The sequence below is a fragment of the Mustela putorius genome, unplaced genomic scaffold, assembly GCF_011764305.1.
Source record: "Mustela putorius furo isolate JIRA1106 unplaced genomic scaffold, ASM1176430v1.1 tig00003983_pilon_pilon_pilon, whole genome shotgun sequence".
Classification (NCBI taxonomy): Eukaryota; Metazoa; Chordata; class Mammalia; order Carnivora; family Mustelidae; genus Mustela; species Mustela putorius.
Genome location: NW_025422123.1, coordinates 21,044,762 through 21,072,173, shown reverse-complemented (window position 1 = coordinate 21,072,173; position 27,412 = coordinate 21,044,762). Strand labels below are relative to the sequence as shown.

General features: G+C 36.2%; 1 protein-coding gene across 1 annotated transcript in view; it reads right to left on the bottom strand.

The window, feature by feature from the left end:
- Positions 1-15,512, bottom strand: part of HCRTR2 (hypocretin receptor 2) — a 110,329-nt gene extending 94,817 nt beyond the window's left edge. The window contains exon 1 of the mRNA XM_004772409.3: positions 14,998-15,512. Coding sequence (XP_004772466.3) covers positions 14,998-15,220 — 223 coding nt within the window. The 5' untranslated portion in view covers positions 15,221-15,512. The remainder of the gene's footprint in view (positions 1-14,997) is intronic.
- Positions 15,513-27,412: the final 11,900 nt, after the last annotated feature.

The following is a 27,412-nucleotide window of genomic DNA, read 5'->3' as shown; positions in this document are numbered from 1 at the left end:
GTCAATATATATTATATATGTATATTATATATATATTGCATATGCTGTTGATTCTATTGTCAATGTATATTTTATATATTTTTTCCAGTGATTTCAATAGGCATTGCAAAAAATGTTTTGCCACTTGATATACCCATCAAGAAATGTATATCCTGTGTATGCTTTCAATTATTTCAGAAGACGCTAAGTAATTCTCACATGAACTGTATACATTGCTTGCATAGCCACAAAGAAAAACATCACTCTGAGTAGCAAACTAATTATGAATGGCATGTGGGAGAGCAAGCCCGCTTTCCTACTGGACAGATCTACATGTGTACTCCTCTAGCAATTGAAACTTAAACCTGCCTTGGCCAAATTCATCATGACTTCTCTACTAATGACACTTGATGTTCTTTCTCTATGTTCTACATTAAGAAAAAGACAAATAAGATAATCATTGTACCTTAACAAAAAACTTCCGTTATTCAGAGGATTCTTTTCCATTCCTATCAATCCCTATATCTGATGAGTTGCTAGTTTCTCCCTCCAGAATGTCTTTCATACTTTTTCCCCTTTTTTCTGTATTCAATTCTATTTCCTTTACTCTCATAATCACTTTCTTAAAGAGTCTCAACAGACTCAATAGACTCAACTATCTTCCCAGTATCTGGCCTCTCATAATTTCAACCCACTTTTACCATTTCCCTAGATTAATTTTTCTTTGGGAAGCTCAGATATATTAAAACGCATTTCCAAATAACTCCAGAGATGTCAAACTTTTAAACTCCAGTCCATCATGATATAATACTACAGGTAAGACTGGAGCAGATACCCATCAAATAAAGACTGTGGAAGTAAAACAAAGCATTAAGGGAGATGACTTAAAGTCCCTATTTTTTTGAAACCACCCAGAAAAGTTCATGAAACCCTGTGTTTTAATGGAATTCCTTGGATGATGTTTCAGCAAAGTTATTTATATATCTACAAGCAATCATAAATTTACTCCTATTACTTCATCAATGTAGGTGTCATTTCTTTCCAACCTTTGGAACTTTTCAAAAGTCTCATGCTCTTATATCAAAAACACCTCAAATGGTACCTCCACAGTGACAAAGTACCTCCTACCCCAAATCAGATTCAACTTTTATGTTTCTAACATTTAACATATGCCATTTCAGTAACCCTCATACTATAGTTTATTGTTTACATGTTAGTCTTTCTTACAAGATTAGAAATTCCTTGTAGGTAAGGACCATGCCTCATTCACTTCTCTATTTCCTCCACAGAATGTAATAGAATAGGTTATGTGCTGTGGGTGTTCAATAAATGTTTGCTGAATGAAATAAGAAAAGGAAATAGCTTCAAATTAGATAAGCCCTAGAAAACCAGTGTATTGGTGCAAGATTGCTTTATTTTTTGGTGTATGTGCCTTTTGTTGCTACATTTGGACTGAGACTGCTGATTCTCTCTGTTGCTTTTACCTCCATTTAGATCACAAAGACATATTTGCATGACCTCAAACTAGCAATCTGTAGATACTGCCATTGTTGTTGATGGTGACTCAGAACTCAGAGAGGCTTAATGAACTCCTGTTTACCACGACAGAAAATCTATGTTAGGCTTGACTAGCTACTGCTCTTCTTCCCCTCCATTTCTGTGGCTGGGTACTGATGATGACTTACAGATCACCAAGGCAGTGTTGATTAGACATTGGAACTTCAGTTGAATTTACAAAACAATGTGCATGAGAATTTGTATTTTCCTTATATTATGCATATCATATTTTTCAATTTGCTATGTGTAGTAGCATAGCTATGCTATCCATGGAAGAATGGAAATGGAGAACAGATATCTGTATTTACCTACTGTTCAGAAAAGGGGAAGCCAAGTGATAATATGTAGTTATTCAAACAACTAACATGATAGCAGCTCTCTAATACTAAATTTCACTACCTGGGAAAAAGGAGCAAACAATAGCCCTATCACACAGGTTGTTGTAGGATTAACTAAGACAATGGATGGCAAACATTGATAGAATGTTTGGTAGAAGACTTAGTAATTAGAGCAATATAGCAATTCAAAAAAAAAACTACCATGTCTGGAATTCACATGATTCATAATATAAGAAACATTAATAAAATTGGTCAGTAGGTCAAAGATCTGCTAGAACTAGCCATACCTCCCAAGACTTTACATAAGTTTTTTCTTCCTCAAGATTTATTTATTTATTTGAGAGAGAGAGGGAAAGCATGTGTATAAGTGGGGTGAGGGGCAGAGGGAAAGGGAGAGAGAGAATCTCAATCAGACTGCCCACTGAGCATAAGCCCCATGTGGGGCTCCATCTCATGACCCTGAGATCATGAGCTGAGTTAAAATCAAGAGTTGGATGCCTAACAGACAGAGACACTTAGTGTCCCACAACTGACTTCAATTTTTAAAAATTTTTAATTTGGTGGATATTTCAGGAATTAGAAGACTGAAATTAGTCAAAAGAGTTTATTGTCTCCTTACCCCTCATTAAATGAAATGTCTAGAAGTATCTGGTTATTACTGACATTGCTCTTGCCCTCTACCTGAAAGCAGGATTTTTTTTTTCAATTGTGTGAACAGTGTAGTATATCAAAATTGACATAAGTCACGGGATGAGAAAGAATGACAAAGAATTCCTAAACCTGAGACTTTGTGGGCATTTCTGAAATATCCTGGGCTCGGGGTGGGGGGATACTTTTGGTCTTTTAAATTGCAGGGAGTGCAGAATCACCATAACATTCAGTCTCATCTCTTCTATTTCATTGGAGATACCAATGGTTGAATGTTTCCTTAGACTTTTATAAAACACGCAAGACTACTGAAAGTTGCTTTGAAACAAACACAGCTTAATTAAGGATTTTGTATATTACATGTTCTTCTCAGTTATTGAAGAAATATGTCATGCTATTTGGAAGGATTGTGGTTCAACTTCCATGAGAAAAGATGAAGAAACCTGCCATAGTCTATAAATCCCATTCCTTTTCACGGGAAGAACAGAATAGTATCATGGTAATATCAAGGACATCTCATTACTGGGAGAAATTTTACAATTGGTCTCTCATAATCATTACTCTCATAATTATATATTTATTTTAATGTGCATATTCCTTAAGATGTTTGAAAACTCAAATTACTGAGGTTTTATTTTTAGTTTTTATGTAAAAGGAATTTAAAGCCTGCAATGTTTAATAAATAAATATTATTCCTAAGGAATTCCTCCTGGTAGAAGTCCAGTATTTCATTTGGTAGATAAAAATTGTTGTACGTCCAACACTGTCCTAGACATTGAGGATATACCTGAAAAAAAGAAAAAAAAAGAAAAAAAAGAAACCGCTCTCATAGAACTTACATGTGACTTGAGGGAGACAACAGAAAAACTGACAAACCAATAATATAATTTCATGTAGTAATAAATTCTACGACAAAAATAAAAAAGGATGGCATCCCAATACATGAAAAGGGACTCAGAGGGATCCAGCGTAGGCCTTCTTAGAGGCCTTTTCTGAAAGTGTGACAGGTGAGCTGAGCAGAAGCCAGCTGTGAGAGGGTCAGAGGGGGTTATAAATTGTGAAAACTCTAAAGCAGGAATGCATGGAGTCAGTTCAAGAAAAAGAAATGATGCTGGAAGGATGGGTCACCCAGAGGATACTCCTTCTTACAATGTGGATATTCATTCAGGGAGTTACTCATCTCTAAAGTCTATATTCCCTTTGTATCCTTAAAGTCTAGTTCATTTACTCAGGGGATAGTTGAAAATATCTCTTGAGTTTGTCAAAGTCAAGGGATTATATAGAGTTTTTAGAATTTTTCAAGTATGGAAGGTAGATTCTTTTTTTTTTTTTTTAAGATTTTATTTATTTATTTGACAGACAGAAATTACAAGTAGGCAGAGAGGCAGGCAGAGAGAGCAGGAAGCAGGATCCCTGCTGATCAGAGAGCCTGATGTGGGGCTCTATCCCAGGACCCTAGCCCTAGGATCATGACCTGAGCTGAAGGCAGAGGCTTTAACCCACTGAGCCACCCAGGTGCCCTGGAAGGTAGATTCTTAATCCTGGATGGAAAAACAAAAACGACAACAACAACAAAAAAAACCCAAAACAAAACAAAAAAAAAAATGAGGGTGTATTAAAGTCATATTAGTCATATAATGCAAATACCTGTGTGTATACAGGTGTTTTTATTTGTATGTGTTTTTAAGTTCTTAAATTTTTATTTTCCCCTTTTTGACACTAAGTTCTGTTTCCCATCTGACCAGTTGCAAAATTCACCATGCCTGGGGGAAAAACACATAGATTTATAAACTAGGTAACCTTATTGACTTTCAGGAATCTATGAGTCACCATCACCATCTCTGATGACTTCAAAGAACAAGGTCTTTCTAGGCTTTCCTGTGTCTACAATATAAATCAAGTCCGAGCACATAAATGTCCCAATAATTATGAAGTTTTTTCCTGCACCAGCTGGTGAAATTTGTTAATGTATTTCTTTTTGAGCTTTCTAAGATGGGGGAAATTTTATAGTAAGTATTTTCATTGGAGAGATTTAAGTTTTTAACCATTCTTTTATAACCAAAAATTGACTCAGTTTTACACAATGACAAAACTGTTTGATAAGCACTTAACCATACCTCTCTACTTCTGTCTTTGAAAGATCACCACGACCTGCATATTTTAAGAAAGAAAAATTGGCTTCAATATGATATTTATAAGGCATATGGTTCTCTACCAAAGTGGATGACTCATCAAATTCATTCTAAATTGATAAAATAAATTATTACAGACAATGGCTTTCTGACCCCATTTCTAGCAATGTAGTGATAAAATCAAAGTCCTACATGGTTGTAAACCACGTGTTTTATATATTCATTTTATAGTCACTACGTAAGAATAAAAACTCTCTGAAAATTTACACTTGATCTTAGCCAAAAGGCAGAGAAGCAATAAAACTCTCCGAAAATCTAGAAAAGAATGCTGCAATTTTTAATCACCTCTGTATTCTCATTGTGAGGAAAAATAGCAAAAAAAGCGTTTTAAACTAACCACAGTTTTAGAAATTCTGTAGTGTTACCATGTCAGCTTGGGGGGAAATGTTCCCTGTAATTCCCTAAGGGCCATCCTGGGGTCAATATAGTATCATTTTAATTATTTGCATGATGAAATTCCCATTTAAGATAAACTTTCAAATGAACATACTTAGAAAGTTACAAATAATTTGGAGTAAAAATTTGGGGCTTTAGTTGGAAAAAATTTTAGTTGATGAAAAATTTTCATCAGGTCTCAAATTTTTATCTTTTGAATTTCAGTATGATGTAAAAAATGACTTAAAAGCCAAAAAGATGGATAACTAGGAGCATAGTGACCCATCAAAACCTTAAAAAATAAGTCATTACAAAAATCGTTTTAGTGAAAAATTATACAGAATACTAGAAAATGTTAATAGAGCCATGGCATGTAATAATCTTAAGTACCTCTTTCAGGATTCTTAATCCTGCATGTATACACATGTATACACACACAGACATATGAAAAATTACTTTAAGGAGAAATTACTTCTTGGGGTACCTCGGTGGTGCAGCTGGTTGAGTGTTCAACTCTTGGTTTTTGTTCAGGTCATGATCTCAGTGTTGTGAGATCAGGGCCCACATTGGGATCCACTCTCAGTGTGGAGTCTGCTTGAGATCCTCCTTCTCCCTCTGCCCCCTCCCCTTATAAAATAAATAAATGTTTTTTTTTAAAGCTTTAAAAATGAGAAACTACTTCTCACATTGAAATAGTCTACAAAGAAGACAAAGACATAGCAACAGGTTTTCTATATTTTAGTCATTTTCCTCTTCCCTCCTTTTACTTGTTTCCTCTCCATTTCTCACTTTCTGCTTTTTTCTTTTCTTCCTAATGCAACATAATAGCAAGTAGTCCAAGAGTAAGAGGGAGAGTGAGCACTCAAGATAGAAGCTGTAATGTTTTATAATGGATCTCGAAAGTGATATTTCTAGCTTCCTAGAGTTAATTATCTAGAAAATATTGATTATATCTTTTATTATCAAATTTTGTTTTCATTTAAGCAGGCTTGATTAAATGAGACTCAAACAGGACACAAATCCTGGTGTGAAAAAGTTCACAGACATTTATCCCTTTAGATTTATTCTTTACATTACCCCTACAATGCTCTCATGAGAAATGCAGACTAATGATGGCACTCTCCTTTAATCTTCAAAGGCCTCACTCTAAACTGCAGTGTCAAAGCTAGCTTAGATCTCTGGTATGGTACACAAGGTGTTTCAGAACCCAATCCTCATCTACTACTCCAGCTTCTTCCCTGGACTCTCCTCATGCACTTACTTACACTCAAATTACCCAATTGCTTAGCATTCTCTTCATAGCCCATGCTATTTCACGCCTCTTTGATTTTGCTCATGTTGTTTCCTTTGCTTAGAACATCCTTACCCAATTTTTTTCACCTGTGTAACTTGAATTCGTACATAATATGCAGCACGGGTGTCATCTCCTCCTGAATCTTTCTCTAATCCCCCAAATGGAACTAAGTATTCTTCTTATATGCTACTGCATCCTGTAACCCATCTATCAAGAGTACTTGTCACATTATACTGAGATTATCTCTTAATATGTCTCCCTCTTCAACCAAAGTGTAGGCTCCTTGGTTTCTATGATCGTATCCTAGATTCTTAGCACAGTAACTGGCACAAAGTCTCCCAATATTTATGTTATTTACATTGGCAAGATCCAAAATGTGAAGCAGATGTATCTTATCAGCTTCTCTTAGGCTTATGCCATTAGGTACTTAATTCCACTAACTCCCCTTGTTCTGAATCCATGCATGTTACAAAATACTTTTACCCATTGCATAAACAAAGACAGTGTTCTCTTATACTTTCTGTAACAAAGACAGTGTACCCTTATACTTTCCAATCCTGTTTGCCGTTAGGGTGATAAAATATGACTGGCTTTGGCCAAATGATTATGGGCATGACTGACATGTGTTGACATTTGGCAAAGGTAGTTTAGAGGCAGTATTTTTTCTCAGTTTACTCTTCTATCCTGAGGCTGCTCGATACTTTATAGGCTGCCTAACAACTTATCCCTGAACTTAAAAATGTTAAGCAAGATACATTTATTATCTCACAACTTCTAAAGTATCTATGAGAAACTTGGTAAGAGTTCTGTCTCAGAGTGTGTCCCTAAGTTTCAATAAAGCTAGGGGCTGAGGGGAGGATGATGCTATGTTATCTCAGACTGGATGAAGGATTTGTTTCCATGATCATACATGCGGTTGTTAGCAGGCCACATTTCCTATATGGTTGTTGCCTGGATATTTCAAACCTTTACCATGTGAGTTGCTCACAAGGCACCTTACATTCTCCATAGCAAGATGTCCAAGAGCAAGAGAGAGAGAGAGTAGGAACTCAAGGCAGAAGCTGTAACCTTGGGGTGCCTGGGTGGCTTAGTGGGTTAGGCCTTCAGCTCAAGTCATGATTTCAGGGTCCTGGGATCGAGGACCGGCTTCCTGGCTTCCCCCCTCTCTCTATCTGCCGGCCTCTGCCCTCTCTCTATCTGCCTGCCTCTGCCTACTTGTGATCCCTCTCTCTCTGTCAAATAAATAAATAAAATCTTTAAAAAAAGAAAAACAAAATAGTATTTTAAAAAAAGCTATAACCTTTTATAATGTTATCTTAAAGTGACATACTGTTACTTCTGCTGTATGTTATTGGTCATCGAAGCCGATTCTGGCACAGTGTGAAAAGAGCTACACAGGGTGTGACTATCAGTTGATGCAGGAACATTGAGAACCAGTTTGGTTATAACAGAGCCCACATGTTAAGGTGGTACGTAAAACATGAGGGACGCCTCAACCTTGTGTAATTGTATGAAACAGACTCTCCAACCTACATTAAATGTTAAACAGACAAAAAATAAACTTCTGTGACATAAAACCAGTGAAAATTTAGGGTTTACTTGCTGCTTTGGCATAACCTAGTTATTCAACCAGTGAAGCTCTTCATGTAGATATGACTATCAGAAGAGACTATGATGATTGGATGGACTTCAAGTATTCTAAGATTCATAAAAGTGAATCATTTTAAATAATTAATTTAATCATTAATTTTAAATAATAAAATCATTATTTTAAATCAAAACAGTAGAATTCTTTCCTTATTTTCTTTTTTGCCAGGTTCGTGAATTTGGTTAAAGTGTGTCTGTACTCAGAACATTGACAAAATCATGTATCAAAGACATCATAGCTAAAGGCCAAAGGTGGTTATCATCCCTTAACCTGGTCTCTTGGAATACAGGAAACTGGCAAGCTTTCCCCAAGCTGACATATAATCCTTTGATATCTCCAGTTACTTAAACTTTTTAAGTAATTTTAAATCACTTTAAGTCCTTGATTCATTAAATAATACCTATCTCATAATATTATGAAGAATAAGTGAGACAATATATATGTAACAATGTCTTCTGAAGAGTAAAATACTGCATAATTATTAAACATTCTTCATATCTATTTAATATTGAAACAAAATTACTGGAAAAGATTCAATGATGATAATCCCAAAATATTTTTAAGAATAAAGTATATATATATATTTATTCTGAAAATTTGTTTTTTGTTTATAAGAAAATTATTCTGTTGGAAACAGAATATACATATTCAAAATATATCCTATATCTATTTGCTTGGTTAAAAGATAATCCCTCATTGGGAACAAAAGTAAAATGAATAAACTCAGCCCAAAGAGTCAGCAATTCAAAAGACTCATCATAGATGTTATGTATTTCATCCATTAGTGTCGTAAAGTGTTCCAATGTCTGCATTTAAAGGTCATTTCATGTCTGGTGTGATGGGCAATGCTCTTTGGACATACATAACACCATTATGCTCCAGGAACATATCATTATGTGATATAAAGATTGACTTATTCAATCAAATCAATAGAAACCTGTTATTTTTTTTAATTATTTTTTTTAAAAAAATACACGAGTAGGTTTGAAAACCAATAAAGGAAAGAAATATCTTTGGATTATTTGATATATTAAATGTTTAGGTTCTCAGTCTTAAGTTGTGTCTAAAGACAGCACATTCAATAGCAAAATAATCCTTGGACACAATTATCTAACATTTACCCAATGAGTCACCCCACCCCCATCCCAAACAGGCAAAAGCATTTTTGGCAGCAACTATTTTACCTTGAAATTTTGTCTTGTAAAGTAACCCCAGCCTGACCTTGATTAGCTTATCAAATGAGCTCATCCTCATAGCTGAAGAACTGTAGTCTATCAGAGATAGAGGATGGCAACATGCCAGAACAACTCTGTAAATAGTCTAGAGGGCACATCTAAGCATCATTTCCACTCTTTTTTCTTCTGTGTTTCTGTCTGAGTCAAGATGAGAAACAAGGGAGACAGGATGAAGTAATGGAACACAGCTGGGCCATGGGACCTGATCAATCCATATTTGAAACTTAGTTCTGCTTCTTACTGTCTGACTAAACTTCAGAACAAGTTAAAATAGCTTTTGAACATCATTTTCCTCATTTGTAAAACAAAGCTATTAATCTCCTTTTAGTTTGCTATGAGGCATCAATAAAATACATATATACATTGTGGAGCTTAGCATTCAGGACTTAGCATTTGGTGCTCAATAAATATTCTTCATTTTCCTTTGCAGTAAGAAGGGGAACTAGAGATGAATCCTCAGGCTCTTCTAACAAAGGTCACTGACTGACTCCTATTAGTAAGCCAGTACTTAATAGAATATGCATCCCTATAATTCTGAGTTATGTCATAATGCTGTAAGAAGAAAGACAGAAAATTATTTTTTCTGTCTTTTTCAGCAGTGGATACTCCTGAATATGGGGAGCTGAGTGAGACTCCAGCTAACATAGCTGCAGTACCTAATGATTTGCAAACATATTCTAGAATATAAAATGATGAAAATTAATGTATGTATATATATAATATATACATATGTAATATAAAACATATATGTATGTCTTAATGAAAAGAATAAGAAATTTTAAACACTAGAATACTGATAGAATACTGTATTTGCATTTGAGTGTTAGATTTGGCCTTTTTTGAAAATTGTTATTATTTTCATTATTTCGATTTCCTCATTTTTTCCAAATATAGGAAGAATCCATTACATTTACCTCATCAGTAGCATATATTGTGTAATTATTGTCTGTAAATGACACATGTTGCTGTTATCTATGAGGTAACCATTTTAAAAGTTATCACTGAGATTCTGTTATAAAATAACACTTCGTTATAAAATAAATAAAAAACATGATTTATTTTACGAAGTAAAGCTAGGTGGTTATGTTTTTAGTCAAAGTGTGGTGACATCAGTTTAATACTTATTCAGATAAGCATATTTTACTTTATGTAACTAAAAATACAAAAGTTTAAAGCTCCATGGCTACTATTACATTTTACCCCCATCATTCATGACTTCTATCAGGTCTTGGCAGAAATGAGTAATGTATTATCTCTAACATCCTTCTGTCTCCTGTGTAGGAAAGGGTGGGTTTAGAAACACCCACAGATGTGAACTGGTCATTAGAAGAAGTAGGAAATAAATGTTTATTAGGCTTAGAAGTAGTACAAACTTGTAACTCTTGTCAGCTGCATATCTGGGACATATGATTAACTCTGTAATAGGCAGCCCATTACAGATCTTCCACCCATCTCATCCTCCCAATTTAACTTAAATGTTATCTGGTAAATTCCTTAATAGACAGTGCACTTCAACTGAGTTAAATCAACATATTACCTGTGTATGTGTGTGTGCACACATGCTATTTAAAACATTAATAGTGACAGACCAAACAACAGCCCAACAGCAACCCATAACTCTGAGTAGGTAGGACCCAGTGCAAGCAAATTTAAGCTGAAAGAGAATATTATCCTGATACTTAGCAATGACTTTCACTGAGAGCTGAGAAGGCAATGTTAAGTAGTTAGTATGAAGGCACTAAACACATATTAGGTGATGAGTGGGTGGAGCCAGTATGGAAAAGGAGAGCAACATGTGCCAACTCCACTTTACTAATAGCTTTTAGGAAACATCTCAATTAAGAAAAAGGCAGAACAGTGGTTGTAAAGAGCTACAGAGCTGCAGAGTGATCATGGAAGCAGAAGACAGCTGCAAACTACATCAGGGAGAGATTTCAATAGTGGGAATGAAGGGATAGAAATTAGCACTCAATGCCTACTATGTGTAAGAAAAATACAGACACACACATCTGTGTCCTTCTCTATATGTAATATTATACATAAGATTTCTATAAGGCCCGTATTATCAACCTTAATTTTCAAATAGAAAAAACAGAGAGTTCAATAACATGCAAATGGTCATACAAGAAGCACCAAGCACAGCTGGACTGTTGAATGTTCTCCTCAGTTTTCATATGGAGACAACAACAGAAAAGATAAAAGCATTCCAGCTTTAAAAAGAAATCATGATATCTTTGAATGCAGAAGTAAGATAGGTAGAGACTTGCTCATTTCCTCCAGCTGTTTAATGCTTGAGTTGACTAGAACCCACCACTCTGTCCAGTTTCAACTCAAGGAAAAATAAGTAGGAATAACATCAAATACATTATTCTCAGTGTCCCCAAGAGCCCTCCCCCAACACATATTAATTTTAAAAACATAATATTGTTCAAAATGTACTGGTCAAATAATTGAATGCATCTATTTGGCTATAGTACAAGACATACTTAGGAACAGGTTATATGTGGCATAATTTTGAAGATACTGGAAAAACACTGTGTCCAAAAAGAACTCTGTCCTATCTTCTTTCCTGTGACCTAAAATTCTATAAGTAGACATGCATTTGTCTTTTATTAGAATGCATATACTCATGAAATTTAATGTAGGGTAACTTTTGTCTTATTTTGAATGACTTGTGTTGCATTTTTTTTCAGAAAAATGTTTTTCATCACTGGGAAGAAACACATGATACAGATGGGAGAAGGGACATGAGAGAAAAGAACTGTGGAAAGAAGAAAAAGAGGTGGAGATGATCAAGGCTTTGTCATTCTACATCATTTTACAAAGGACATTGTAGGGGAAATGACTTCTAACTGATCACATTATATCTGAAATTTCAACAAGGTTGAAATTTTCCAAGTAGTCAGTTACATGAAAGTGCAAATGGTGAGTAGATCTGAAGGGTCAGGGATTACATCTGCTGCCCACACTGTGGTCTTTCACCTTCATACCTAATAGTTGCCTCTTTATCTTGCTTGAATAATGTGATTCCTTGTCCTACCACTCTATGCATAAAATTACTTTTACCAAAGGGGCAAAAAAGCAATTCTCCATCTAATCCGTTTTGCAAATTTGACAGTGATATCAAAGAGCAGGAAGTTGTCTGTGAGTAATGAGACACTGATCATTTGTTTAAATGTCAAACTTAAACTTCATCAACTTTCAGGGAATATGTCAGTAAAGAATGGGTTTCGGTTCAACCAGGGAGGATTTCTGTGTCATTTAGTCCTTAAGAAAATAGCTGTCAGTGTCTTGAAAGCCCAGTGCTTTGATTAAATTTTTCTTTTTAAGCTGAATGGAACTGGCCATTTCAGCACTTGGGGCTGTGGACAGTGCTCTTTTCCTTGACACTGTGAAATACATAGAGGTGTTCCCTTCTTGAGACTAAAACACTCCTCGGGCTTGCAAACACGTACCCCTAAACTATGCAGTTGGAATATAAAGACTAGGCATCAATATTCTGTGTAAGGCCAGAATAAAGTAACAGCAAAGGGAAACAAATTTCACCACAGAGATTAAGCCTGTAATAAAAATTAGGGAAGGGGAATAGTTGTGATTTGCAGCTATTCCTGCAAAACAGGTCAAAGTTTTACTGCAATGCAATAACATTCCTCTCTGGATAGAATTTTGTTGGCGACAATGACAGAGCCATTAACCCTTCATGGTAATTTATTAACAGTGGACATAGATGCAAAAGAGAACAGGAAGTACATTTAATAGGCTTGTAGAAAACAAGGAGCAAAGAACTCATTCTCTCAATGCTTTCTAGCTGTAGAGTAGAATACCAATGGAGAATTCTGGATCTGAGCTCAGAAGAAATGCAGTTGAACCTGAATTATGTTCTTTAATAAGCCATTTCATTTCTCTAAGTCTTGTTTCTTCTTCTGTCAAATGTGGGTTATTTTGAGGTTTAAATGAAGGTATATGTGAAGGAGTCTGGCACATGGTAGGTACTCGATGAATGTTCAATTTAGATTACTTACTTATCATTAAGTGTTGACATAACACAGTGATATGTTTCTACGCTGGCGGCTATGTGCTTTAATAGTTGTGACTCTAAGAATGGATTCCATGAAGGGAAATAAGAAAACCATTATTATTAACACAATTATCTTTATAACAAAGGACCCTAAGTGTGTGTATTTTCACCTTCTTCCACCTTGTTTGCATCACCCAAAGATTCCCTTTATGTTTACCTTTAAAACATCAACAAAATAAAAGTGCCTGAAAACAATACAGTATTATTTAAAGAAAAAAAAAAAACGTTTTCAGAGGATTTGTATCTCTCTTAAAAAAGATAATATTATACTAACTCTCCAGAATGCTTCTCAATCACATACTACCAACTACCCTGTCTGCTGAATTGGTGAGAGAGTACTTTGAATGCTTCCTACCAGACTGACACATTTGGGGAGAGAAGGTAAAAATCAGATTAGTGCTGAAAACCGGTAAGTTCCTTACCACCTCCGTTGCAGCTACAGATTCCTTGCTTTGGACTTCAAAGCCACTCAGCCTCTCTCACCTTGCTCATCTACCCTTTTTGTAACTGAAAATCAAGAGCATCTTATCCTAGCTCCCCCCCCCCACACACACACACCGCGTCTCCTCCTGTCATTTTTAACAGATTGCCTCCACACTGCCCTCTGCATTTGAAATGCCTCCTACTCTCCATTCATCAAGGTACACTCTCCTTCCATTCACAATTCATGTTAACTCGTCCCTCCCTTCCAAAGCTCCTTTTAAGTGGATTCCCCAGCTGCCCTAATAAAACTACATCATCACAGCCCCATACCACACTGTACCCCCTCCCCAACACTCAAATTGTGCCAAGCTGGGAAGCCCGTGGGGAAAACTATGTTTGCATACGAACTCAGAGACAAATAGGGAGTCTAGCGTTAGCTTGGTCTTGTCTTTGGACAAAAATAAATAAATAAATAAATAAATAAATAACGAAATTTCCCCAAGCCTGGCAACAAGCATGCTGGGTGGGTGGGGGGGGGGCGGCGAGTGGTTGAGTGGATGGATGATGAATGGATGGAAAGGCGGATGAATGATTGAGATCTCTTTGGTACTTTTCTCAGATGCCCCTCCTTCTTGCCGGCTCCTGGCATGGTTCCTGTTTAATTTAGCTTCAGTGCGTGAGTGCACCTCCGTGCTTCACCTCTGTCTCCGCTCCCTGCCTTTTTATTACCACCTCCAGACAGAACCTAACCTCCTCGCCAAAGGGCACTCTACCTAGCTCACAAATCCTTTGTGACTTCAATGGCCACTGAGAGCTCGCTCCTTAGGAGCACGGCTTTGCCCTCTGCCAGCTTTACCTCTCCAGAAAGCCCCCGAAATCCCCGACTACGTACGTTACACAAAAGGATGACGAATTTCCCTATACTCAACAAAATCCACCTGGAGACCCTGTTCTTACCCGGCTCTCGCCACCTATAACCGAGATGATCGCAAAAGAAACGCGCTTCCCCTCTTCTCCTGAAGAAAAAGAGATTACCATTCCAGGGCTTGGTCCTGGTTCCGAAAATCAGAAACTTTTTTTTTTTTTTTTTTTTAAATAGGAAACCCTACCCGGAGAGCAGCGACTGCTTTGTTTGCATCCCAGGGGGAGGGAGGGGTCTTCAGAGCCTTTGCAGCCTGGGGCGGAGGGGACGTGACAGTCCTCTGGAGGGCTGCCCGGGACCAGACTCACCCAGGACGTTCCCAATAAGAGCCACCACGAACACGATGATGTACCCAGCAATCAGGACCCACTCATATTCTTTCGGGTGTAGGTATTCCCTCCACAGGTACCGCAGGAATTCCTCGTCGTCATAGTCGGTGGGGTTCAAAAAGGGCTCTTGAGTTTCATTCAGCTCCGAAGCAGATGACCAGTTGCGACAAGGGGGGGAGTCCTCCAATTTGGTACCGGACATCACGGGCTCGAGTCCGGTTCCGCTCAGTGCCGCAAGCCGCTCTTCGCCTGCCCCATGAGCACTGTGATTTGCGGTGCGAAAGGCGGCGCGGAGACGCGAGAAGGGGCTCCAGAGCAGAAAATGACGTGAAAAGTTACTGAGCCAATGCCTCCGGAGTCTAGTGCCGGGCAACTTCTGCGGCGGCTTCTCTGTCTTTCAGACGATTTTGCACCGCGAAGAGAGGTGGCCGAGGAACTAGGGACCGGGCACTGGAGGCTGCAGCAATGACACCGGGAGGAGAAAGCTACCTCGGGCTCGGCTCAGGCTCAATTACTGCTCATTCCAGCACCGAGTCCGCAGCTCGCAGCCTCCACCCGCGCTGAGGGAGAGCTGAATCCGAAGGGGGTTGGGTGGGGGGTGCGAGAGTCATAAAAATTGTTTTAACCTATTTCTCCGTGGGTTAAATCTCCCGCTTTTCTACTTCTCTCTTCCATTTCTCACGTGCAATTTCCATAATCCATACACAGACGTGTAGGTCTATGGACATAACAAGCATGTTCACTTATGGTTAATATAGGATTTGTTGATGCATTTGCCTTTTTAATGTCAACATAAAAGTAATGAAGAGGAGCCACTGTGTCCCTTAAGCAGGACTGTGCAAAAGTCTTTTCAGGCAAACATTTTCACATTTGTTTGGCTTTTCCAACTTAGCACTTGCTGAATCTTGAAGATACCACCTCCACTCTCCCTTCTCCAAACTGGGGAATGAGACCATTTTTTGAATTGAAGGATATATTTAGCTGGAATTTGTACTTGCAACACCAAGTGTCCTAAGAAACACGGCCGCAAAACTTGAAGGACACAAAGGTCATGAATGTGCTAATAGTTAATGTTGTCAAGCAAAAGAGACATCCACATGTTTAACAGATTCTTAGGATGCTGTAGTAGTGTAAGCAAAAATGCTCTCTGGTGAATAGCACACCCCACTGGTCTTTCTTCTTACTGACTCAGGGCTGATGTCACCTGCCACTCTCTAATGTAATTGATTTAGTTTCTAAGAAGAATATTTTGGGATTCATCACAGTGTGAGTCCAGGATCCTTTAATTCTCAATATCCACAATAGGAATATAGCATTTGACTATATTCTAGACATGGGGAGGGCCTCTAACATCACCAAGCCTGAACTCTGGTTAATATTAGAAGCCTTCTAAGATATTGCTGATGTTTTCCCAACTAGTTTGGATGGACCACCCCAATTTATATGACTTCCACCATTATGGGACTGCTCTGAAGGTGAGAAAACTTCTCCTTCCATTAAAACAATGTCTTAAACCAACATCTAATTTTCTTAGTCTTCCACCCTCAATACCTAGTTTGCTGCTTGGTGCTACGCGGAATAAGTCTTCCACGTGACAATCCTTCACGTATTTAAAATAAGTATCACAGTCTCCTTCCCTTTCCTCCACTTTTTCCCTGATGCAATAAATATCTGTATCTAATTATCTTTTTCAAATGTCACAAGACACTGCTGGTTTATATTGAGTGTTAAGTCAATCCTCCTAGCCCTACGCTAATCATAATTCATCACAGTTATTTTGTACTTTATAGTTGAAAAATTTTTTCGTACAAATTATTTTAAAACCGCTAAGGAGCTGACCTGACTAGCCTGTTTTACAGATGTGGAAACTGTTCTGGAGAAATTAAATGATTTACCAAAGGTCAAGTAACTTATCTGTGGCAAGACCATCCATTCGATTCTTTTGATCCTAGCTTGGGGTTTCTATTATTCTACAGATGTCATATTTCACAAGAAATACTGTTGTCATATTTTTCCCATCTACACTAGTCATTTTTGTTAAATATTTGTTTGAGAGAAAGAAAAAGAAAAACTGAGCAGGGGCTCCATCCCAGGATCCTGAGATCATGACCCAAGCCAAAGGCAGACACTTAACCAACTGAGCCACCCAGGTACCCCAAGCTATAGTTATTTTTTAAGAGAGGAAAATAAATAGGCATTTGATTTCTTTGACAAATATTTACATAGTGTTTCTATTCTACTTTCGGTGATACAAGTTAAACAAGGTTACCACTTTCATGTACTTTACTTTCTAGGGAAGTTAGAAAGGGAACAAATCAACTAATGAATGCATAAGAAAATAATAGAAAGGGATAAACGTTATGATGAAAACAAAATAGGGTGAAGTGATGGTGAGTGGAGCATCCCAAAGGCCATGTTAGAAACAGATGGTCAAAAAGGCCTGTGTGAAGAGGTGACAGCTAAGTTGGATACCCACATGATGTATGCATATATTAATTTTGTTAATTTGGGGTTTAACGAGATCTTACATACTGCTGCTATTATCCAAAGCATTAGCCATTTCACCAGACCTCCTGTTATCAGTAAATTCAACAAGCAGGCCTTCTGTGGCTTCATTCAGGTTCACTGATACAAATCTGCTAACTTTATCCTGTGGTATAATGTGTCCCTCTGATTTATTAATGTCTTTTTTTCCTCTTCCATGCACAATTCTTTTAAAAAATGGGAAAGGTTGTGGCTACTCTAGTTGCAATCTATATTCATCAACATCTTCAAATTTCTTATCATAGATAATCCACAAATATGGACCCAATATGCTGTTTTCTGTACTCAGTGCATTTAGGGTTATCGTGTGTATGGCACTTCAACTTGTTTATAATTAAGTCTGTTCTTTTTAAGTCCTCTACCTGCAATTAATTATCACTCTTTACTAAAAGTATAAATAAGGAGAAAGGAGAATAGATTCAAGATTTTATTCTGATATCTGCTTTTTGTTGTGACAAGCCTGGATTGATCTTGAGAAGTATTCCATTTCTTTATGTCCATAATTTATTGGGCATTTTATTTTAAATACATGGTACTCTATTACCATACAAAAATTCACCCAAATCTTCAAATTATTATTTTATGTTTTGTAAACATGTTAGAGATGATAAATATTACCGTACTCATTTTGATGTGATGTCCTTCTTTAGATCTCTTGGTATCTTTTAGGGCATTTGAAAATAATTATTAGTTCTATAGGTATTGTTTTCTTCACTGCAAAATCTTTCTGTTGGTTGTATGGAAAAGGAGTCAGCCCGATATGGCATGACAATTAAAAAAAAAATTCCAAATTTGTCTAATGATGACTTCTTAAGGTTGTTATCAGAATTTAATGAATTGATTATTTTTAGAACAATGTCTGGTATATAGAAGGAATCTGAAAATGTTTGTTGGATAAAATTTAAAACTGTGTGATTGAAAGGTGTGAATATTATTTGCTTTACATATCAATTCCTCTGTTTGTATTTAAAAAAAAAAAAAGAGAGAGAGAGAGAAATGTAGCTCAAAATAGCCTGAGTTTAACTATCCATCTTATATCTTTTTCTGTTGCTTTTAGCTCTTTGACTAAACTGAATATATTAAAAATGAGAAAGAAAAAGAAAATAAAACTCAAAGCCAGATTTTTTCCCCTCAGTGGTAGTGGTTAGGTTGTTCAGAGATCTCAGATTACTAGGGTTGTTCCAGATTTTATATTCTTACTCCTGATGCCAGACTATACTTTTCACAGTCTATAACTTTATGAACCCATTTCATGAAATATTTCTGAGTATTCCCTATGTGCCCAGGGGTTTAGTTAAGAGCTGGAGGCATAAAGATCAGTAAAACATAGTCTAGCTTCAATGATCTTATAGTGCACCAGAGAATTAGAAATGTTATGATTATAGAATCACTCTGGGAGTTTCTAGGGTAGAAGGATGCAGAGAGTGTCATGAGAACATAAAAGAACACCTAATTCAGCCTGGAGAAAACCAAAATGGATGGCTCCCCCACAGGGAAAGTCACTCTTGAGCTGATTCCTTTAAGAGAAAGAGATTGCTCGTTGGGTAGGGATGGGAAGTGTTCAGGCAGGGAGGGCAGGATCTCCTGAAGACTTAGAAGCAGGAGAAAACGTGGAGCATATAGACAAAAGCAAGGTAAAGTGAACAAGGTCAGGCTTTCTCAACATTTCTGGCAATGATGTAGAAAATGGATTATAGATAGTAAGACTGAAGACAGGGTACTAGGTAGGAGAGTAATAGAATAATCCTGTCACAAGGGAGATAGTGGTTCTAAAGATTGAGAAGACATGAGTGTTATAAAAAAAAAATAATAATGGTTTGAATAGATATCATCCAGAAGACAGCAATCTTGTTTTACTTTCTTGAAGAAGGTTGACTACATGGTAATAGGATGTTTGAAATTTATTTCTCTGTTTTGCTGTGTATTTTGAAGAATAAATTGAAGAAAGAAACAGAGGGGAGCCTGGGTGGCTCAGTGGATTAAGCCGCTGCCTTTGGCTCAGGTCATGATCCCAGGGTCCTGGGATTGAGCCCAGCATTGGGCTCTCTGCTCAGCAGGGAGCCTGCTTCCTCCTCTCTCTGCCTGCCTCTCTGCCTACTTGTGATCTCTGTCTGTCAAATAAATAAATAAAATCTTAAAAAAGAAAGAATGAAACAAAGAAACAAACAAACAAACAAACAGAAAAGTGTCCCCTGATTGAAAAGGAGTTGTTTTCCTTCCTTCTTTTCTGTTGGAAAGAAAATAAAATCAAGTCTGAGAACTCTCCATAATGACTGTACTGAGCTTGCGTATTATACCCCAAATAAATGCATTAGTTTTACAGGAAGTTATCTGACATCTCTAGACTCCAAAAACCACATTTTCTTATAATATGGCCTTGTTAAATCTTTCTGGAAAAGTCCCTGGTTTATGGAAGGGCCTAGCAATTTGTTTTTCAAGAAAAATAAGGGAAACGGACCTCTGATAACTTATTCCTCTTAGGAGAAACTCTCGAGTGGGTTACTGAAGATGAAACAACTTCATGCCCTAGAAGACTGAGACTTTTTTCCCCCCAGGTAAAATGAATTTATTTAAAACAAGATATTACTTTTTTTAAAATTTTATACATATATATACTATTTGATTTTTACAACTTAAAATTGTATTAGCTATGACAAGGCTCATAGCAGCAATGTCTACAATAACCAAACTGGAGAAGGAGACAAGATGCTCTTCAACAGACGAATGGATAAAGATGGTGCAGTCCATATATACAATGGAATATTGCTCAGCCATCAGAAAGGATGACTACCCAACATTTGCTTCAACATGGATGGAGCTGGAGGAGCTTATGCTGAGTGAAATAAGTCAAGGAGAGAAAGTTTATTATTATATGGTTTCACTTATTTGTGGAACATTAGGGATAACATGGAGGATATTAGGAGAAGGAAGGGAAAATTGAAGGGGGAGAAACCAGGGCGGGGATGAACCATGAGAGACTATGGACTCCAAGAAACAAAGAGGGTTTTACAGGGGAGGGGATTGGGGCGACAGGTTAGCCTGGTGATGGGTATTAAGGAGGGCATGTATTGCATGAAACACTGAGTGTTACACACAAACAATGAATTCTGGAACACTACATCAAAAACTAATGATATATTTTATGGTGACTAACAAGAAAAAAAGACTAAGGCATTTATAATCAAAATTACATGTTGCAAAGTACTATAAAACATTCCTGTCTCTTTTTCTTCTCATCCTTCTTTTTCTCCCTCCCTTATTTACTTGTGTCTTATTTCAGACTAGGTTCTCTCTGTTCCTTCTTGCCTCCTATCTTGCATGATCAGATCTGACATGTTCCCTTCATGGTTCTTTGATTCAACAATCTATGAAAGTCATGCTCTATTCCTACCCTATGTTGAGCACAGATACACACTGTTCTGCTCTTATTCAGGTTTTGTCTCATGAAAAGCATAGAGGAGTAAGCAAGTAATTTAATTTAGTAAAACAAATGCCCTTATGTGTACATCTAAGGAGATCTGAAAGTGAAGGAAGAGACATTTACTCTGTCAGAGTGGAGCCAAGATGACTACTGGCGATGTTACCTAATCTCATAACTGAAGAATGCAGAGTGGTAACCTCCAGTGGGAGAGATTGGAGAGACAGTTGGTAGCAGAATGGAAGCCAGTAACTCTTTTGTGAGGCGCCATGAATAGTCAGCATTCCAATGAGTGCTTACATGAGCTAAGCCCTTTGTGCCAAGCACATTGCATTTATTAACTAACTTCTTGTTAGTTATCACACCAATTTTATAGAGGAAGAAAGTGAGACATGGAGAAGTAACTTTCCCAAGTTCACATAGCTAGAAAATGGCAGGGTCCTTGACCAGAGTGGTCATGATCTAATTCCAGAAATGTGTATTTTTTTTGCCATTACTCTGTTCTGTTCCCATAGTAAAGAACCAAAAACTTTGCAGTATGGTGAGCTGTTTCCGTTATTAGTAGTAATAATACTATAAAATGTTGGTTCTTAAAGAACACATTTGTAAAATTATATACATTTTATATATTTTAACATTTCTGGTTATCTTTTAAGTAACACTGAAGAACAGGATTTCAGGGGAAATTATTATGCCCTTCAAGGTGAAGTCTCTCCAGAGAAGATCAATGTCCCTCTATGTGCTCTTAGGTATAAATGCTTTTGTTCATACTATACACTTAAGGTCATAAATGTCTACTTCATCTTTCAAGGTGAGGTCTCTCCAGACAAGATCAATATCCTTCTATGTGCTCTTAGGTATAAATGCTTTTGTTCATACTATATACTTAAGGGAATAAATGTTGTCTATTTCATCTTTTTGCATCCAGAACCTAGCACAACACTTTGAATGTAGCTACTCATTAATCACTACATGTTGATCAGGACTGAACTGAGTTGAGGAAGAGATTCGTTTACAAAAAGTGATTTTTATGAAAAATTATATGTACCTGTCATGTTGGTTTGTAGGAAACCATAGAAATTCCTGAAAATGCAAATATATTATTGCCTATTACTATGAAATATTTATCTTAGAAAGGACTTAATCTTTTTGTCCATTGTCCTACTGTATTAATTCACCTCTTTCCATAACCTAAAGGTCTTTTTTCCCTTTTACAATGGCAAATGGTTAAAATGGGAGAAAAATAGGGAGTAGAGAAAGATATAAGTTTCAAAGCAATCCTATGGTAAAGCACAGGCTATAACTTTTGGGGTGCTTACCCATTCTAGGTATCCTTCACTGAGAACTACTCATTACTCTCAGCCAGTCTGAAAGATGGCCTCCCAGAAAGAGTACTAGTGCAAGACCTGCCTTTCCAAACATCCGTCCCTGGACTGCATGAGATCCTGCTATGTTCTTGGGCTTGGGTTCATTGAGATACCACTATGTTCTTTCAGCAAATATTACTCTTTTCTTGGGCTCATTTGACTGACTGGGCTTCCCTGCCTTGAAAATAATAATACTTGGCTGAGATAGTGGAAATTTACTTTTAAGAAAGCAGTGGATTTGGCATGTAACCATTAAGGCACATGACCTGATTTTTATTATAAAATACATCATTCATTTTTCTATGTCACAAAAGTTAATCTGATTATATATTTTTAAAGACTTCATTTTTTTTTTGAGGTAGTTTTAACTTCACAGCAAAATTCAAAGGAAAGTACAGATTTTCCCATATACTCCCTGCCCTCATACATGCACATCCTGTCCCATCATCAACATTCCCCAACAGATTGGTACATTAGTTACAATTGAGAAACCTACATTGATACATCATAATCACTCAAAACCTGAACATAAGTTTTCAACTTCTTTGGGAAAGAACCAAGGAGAAAGTTGATGGATCATATGGTAGGGCTATATTTAGTTTTATAAGAACTCACTAAACTGTGTTCCAGAATGACTGTACCATTTTGTATTCCCACCAACAAGAATGAGAGAGTTCCTGTTGTTCCACACCCTCACCAACATTAGGTGTTATCAGTGTCCTAGAATTTGGCCATTCTAATGGATATATAGTGGTATTTCATTATTTTAATATGCATATCACTGATAACATTTGCTGTGGACCATCTTTTCATATGAATTTTTTGTCACCTGTATATTTTCTTTGGTGTGGTGTTTCCTAATGTGTTTGGCCCATTTTTTAATCAGATTGTATATTGTTTTGTTAAATTTTGTTTTGTTTTTATTTCTTGCAAATCCCCCAGGTTTAGGTATTCATTTTTAAAAACTGCATTACTGAAGCATAGTTGGCAGACTAATGTTATATTAGTTTCAGGTGTACAACATAGTAATTTGACAATTCTATATATTACTCAATGCTCACCACAATAAATGTAGTCACCATCTCTCATTATACAATGTTGTTATATCTTCTTGAGTTTTAGGAATTTTTTGTATATTTTAGATAACAGTCCTTTATCAGATGTGTCATTTGCAAATATTCTCCCAGTATATGGTTTGTCTTCTCTTCCTTTTGTTACTGTCTTTCACAGAGTAGAAGTAATTGATTTTAACAAAATCCAGTTTATCAATTGTTTCTTTCATGCCTTTGGTTCTGCATCCCCAAAATCATAGACGTGTCCAGGGTCATCTAGATTTTCCGCTATGTTATCTTCTAGAAGCTTTATGGGTCTAAATTTTATATTTAAGTTTGTGATAGATTTCTGAGTTAATTTTAGTGAAGGGTATAAGGCCTATGTCCAGATACATTCTTTTTGTTTTGTTTTATGTGTGAATGTCCAATTGTTCCAGCATCATTTGTTGAAGAGACTGTCTTTGCTTGTTTCACCTTTGCTCCTTTGTCAAAGATCAGTTGACTATATTTACAAGGGTGTTTTGGGGCTATTTTTTCCATATCTCTATCTGTTTATTACTTCAGTAATAATCAGTCTTTTTAAAAAAATTTTATTTATTTGAGAGAGAGAGAGAGAATGAGAGAGAGAGAGCATGAGAGGAGAGAGGTCAGCAGGAGAAGCAGACTCCTTGCTGAGCAGGGAGGCAGATGTAGGACTCGATCCTGGGACTCCAGGATCATGACCTGAGCCAAAGGTAGTTGCCTAACCAACTGAGCCACCCAGGCACCCCAATAATCACAGTCTTGATTACAATAGCTTTAGAGTAATTCTTGAATTCAGATAGTGTCTGCCCTCCAACTTTGTTCTTTATTCAATATTTTGGTTGGATATACTTCCCCTATGCCTCTCCATATAAAGTTTAGAATAATATTTTGATATCCACAAAATAATTTTCTATGATTTTAACTGAAACTTCAGTGAATCTACAGATCAAGTCAGGCAGAACTGACATCCTGGTAATATTGGGTTTTCCTATCCATGAACATGGAATGTCTATTTATTTAGTTCTTTGATGCCATTTATCAGAGTTTAGTAGTTTTCTAGTATATAGTATAGTATACACACACACACACACACACACACACACAACATATATATATATATATATATATATATATATATAGTATATATTTTGTTAGGCTTATATTTATATCTAAATATTTCATTTTTTTGAGGAATAAGTAAATGTTTTTATATCTTTAACTTTAAATTCCATTTGTTCATTGCTGGAATGAAAAAAAAAGCAATTACTTTTGTACATTAAACTCATACACTGCAGCTGTGCTATAATTGATAAACAATTCTAGGAGTTTTTGTTGATTCTCTTGCATTTTCCATAGACAAAGTCACCTATAAACATTAGTGAACAATACCGGTTTTATTTCTTCCCAGTCTGTATACATTCTCTTTCCTTTTCTTGTTTGCTTACATTAGTGAGGACCTGTACTGCAATGCTGAAAAGAAGTGGTAAGAGGGGACATTCTTGCCTTGTACCTGACTGTAGAGAAAAAGCTTCAAGTTTCTTACCATTAAGTATGATGTTTGCTGTTATGTTTTTTGGTAGACAATCTTTCAGTTGAAGTACTCTTTATTCCTGGTTTACTGAATGTTTTTTATCATGAATGGGTGTTGGATTTATCAAATGCTTTTTCTCATCTATTGATATGATCACGTGATTTTTTTTTTAGTCTTTTGATGTGATCAATGTATTTTGAATGTTGAACTTGCCTTGCATACCTGGGACAAATCCTGCTTACTTGAAGCATATAATTCTTTTTTATATTTTTGGGATTTAATTTGCTAAATTTTTTTGAGTATTTTTGCATCTAAGTTCATGAGAAATATTAGTCTGTCATTTGGTTTTCTAGCAATGTATTTGTCTGGTTTTGTAATTTGAGTAATGCTGGCCTCATAAAATGAGTTAGGAAGTATTCTTTCTGCTTTTATTCTCTGAAAGAGATTTTAGAAAATTCTATTTCAGCAAATATACATGGTACATAATCTATATTATGGTGAAAGATATCCAAGTACTGAATTCTAATGATAAAAGCAACTCTTCAAGCTTTTACTCAGCTAAAAATGCAGTCACTGTATGGCATAGTGCCACTGTGAAAACTTGCATTGAGTGAGAATCTTCTTTTGTTTTTATTGTTTATTTTCTAATAGAGATAAAATTCATGTAACATAAAGGTCACCTTTTTAATAACTTTACATTATATAAACCAGTGGTTTTAAATGTATTTATAAGGGACAACCATCACCACTACCTAATTCTGGAATATTTGCATCACCCCGAAGAAAACCATATCCTCCATTCATCTATCCTCCTGTATGCTGGAGTGTGGGTTTAATTCTTCTAGAAATTTCCTATAAATTGAATCACAGGATATGTGGGCTTTCATTTCTGGCTTCTTTTATTTAGCATAATATTTTTTAAGGTTTATCCATGTTATAGCACATACCAGTATTTTTTTTAATGGCTGAATAATATTCTATGGTATGGATATATCACTTTTCTTTATCCATTCAGAAGTTGATGGATTTGGGGGTTGTTTGCACTCTTTGGCTGGTATAAATATTGCTGTTCTAAAAACCCACATACAAGTTTTGGTGTGAAGTTATGGCTTCAGTTCTAGTAACTAAATACCTAGTAGTATTATGGTAACTCTATTTTTTAAGGAATTGCTAAACTTCTTTCTACAGTGGCTATACTCTTGTACATTACCACTAGCAATGTATAAATTTTCCAACTTCTTCACATTCTTACAAATATTTGTTATTTCTATTTTTTATTATTATTGTAGGTGTCCTCATGGACACTCAGTGGTATCTCATTGTACATTTAATTTCTATCCCCCTAATGACTAATGATGCTGAACATTCTTTCATATTCTTCTTGGCCATTGTGCATTCTCTTTAGAGAAATAGCTATTCAAGTTGTTTACCTATTACTTCTTGGTATTTTTTTGTTAACTTGTAAGCATTTTTAAAGATATATTGTGGTTATCAGACATATTTATAACTCTTTATGCTTAATATATCTTTTGATAAAAAATGATTTTTATTTTAATGTTCAATTTATCTATGTTTCATTATTCTTGCTTGGTATTACATTTAAGAAGATTTGTCTAATCCAAGGTCACAAAGATTTACATCCATGTTTCCTTTTAATATTTTTATTGTTTTAGCATTTATATTTAGGGCTCTGATCTATTTTGAGTTAATTTTCATATGCAGTGTGAGAAAGAGGTCCAAAATCATTTATTTTTATGTAGATATTGAATTGTCCCAGCACTGTTTGTTGAAAAATCTCTCTTTTCCCCCCATTGAATGGTCTAGGTACTCTTGAAAATCAATTAGACATAGATTAGTGGGTTCATTTATGGACTCTGAATTCTCTTCCATTGATCTATATATCTATACTTAGATCACTATAGCAGTGTTTTGATTACTGTAGGTTTGATGTATGTTTTGAAATTGAGAAGGCTAAGTCCATCAATTCTGTTCTTCTATTTTAAGATTCTTTTGGCTATTTGGAAGCTCTTGAAGTTCCATGTTAATTTTGGGGTCAACTTGTCCATTTTGGGGAGAAAAAAGCGAAAAAGGCAGTTTGGGAATTTTATTTTATTTATTTATTTATTAATTATTTATTTATTTGACAGAGAGAGAGATCACAAATAGGCAGAGAGACAGACAGAGAGAGAGATGAGGAGAAGCAGGCTCCCTGCTGAGCAGAGAGCCCTATGTGGGACTCGATCCCAGGCCCCTGGGATCATGACCTGAGTCGAAGGTAGAGGCTTAACCCACTGAGCTACCCAGGCGCCCCAGTTTTGGAATTTTAATAGAGACTTCTCTGAATTTGTAGATTAGTTGGCAGAGTACTGATATTTCAATACTGTCTTCTAATCTATAAGCATAGGATGTTTTTCAATTTAATTAGATTTAGTTACTTTCAAAAATATTTTATTTTGAG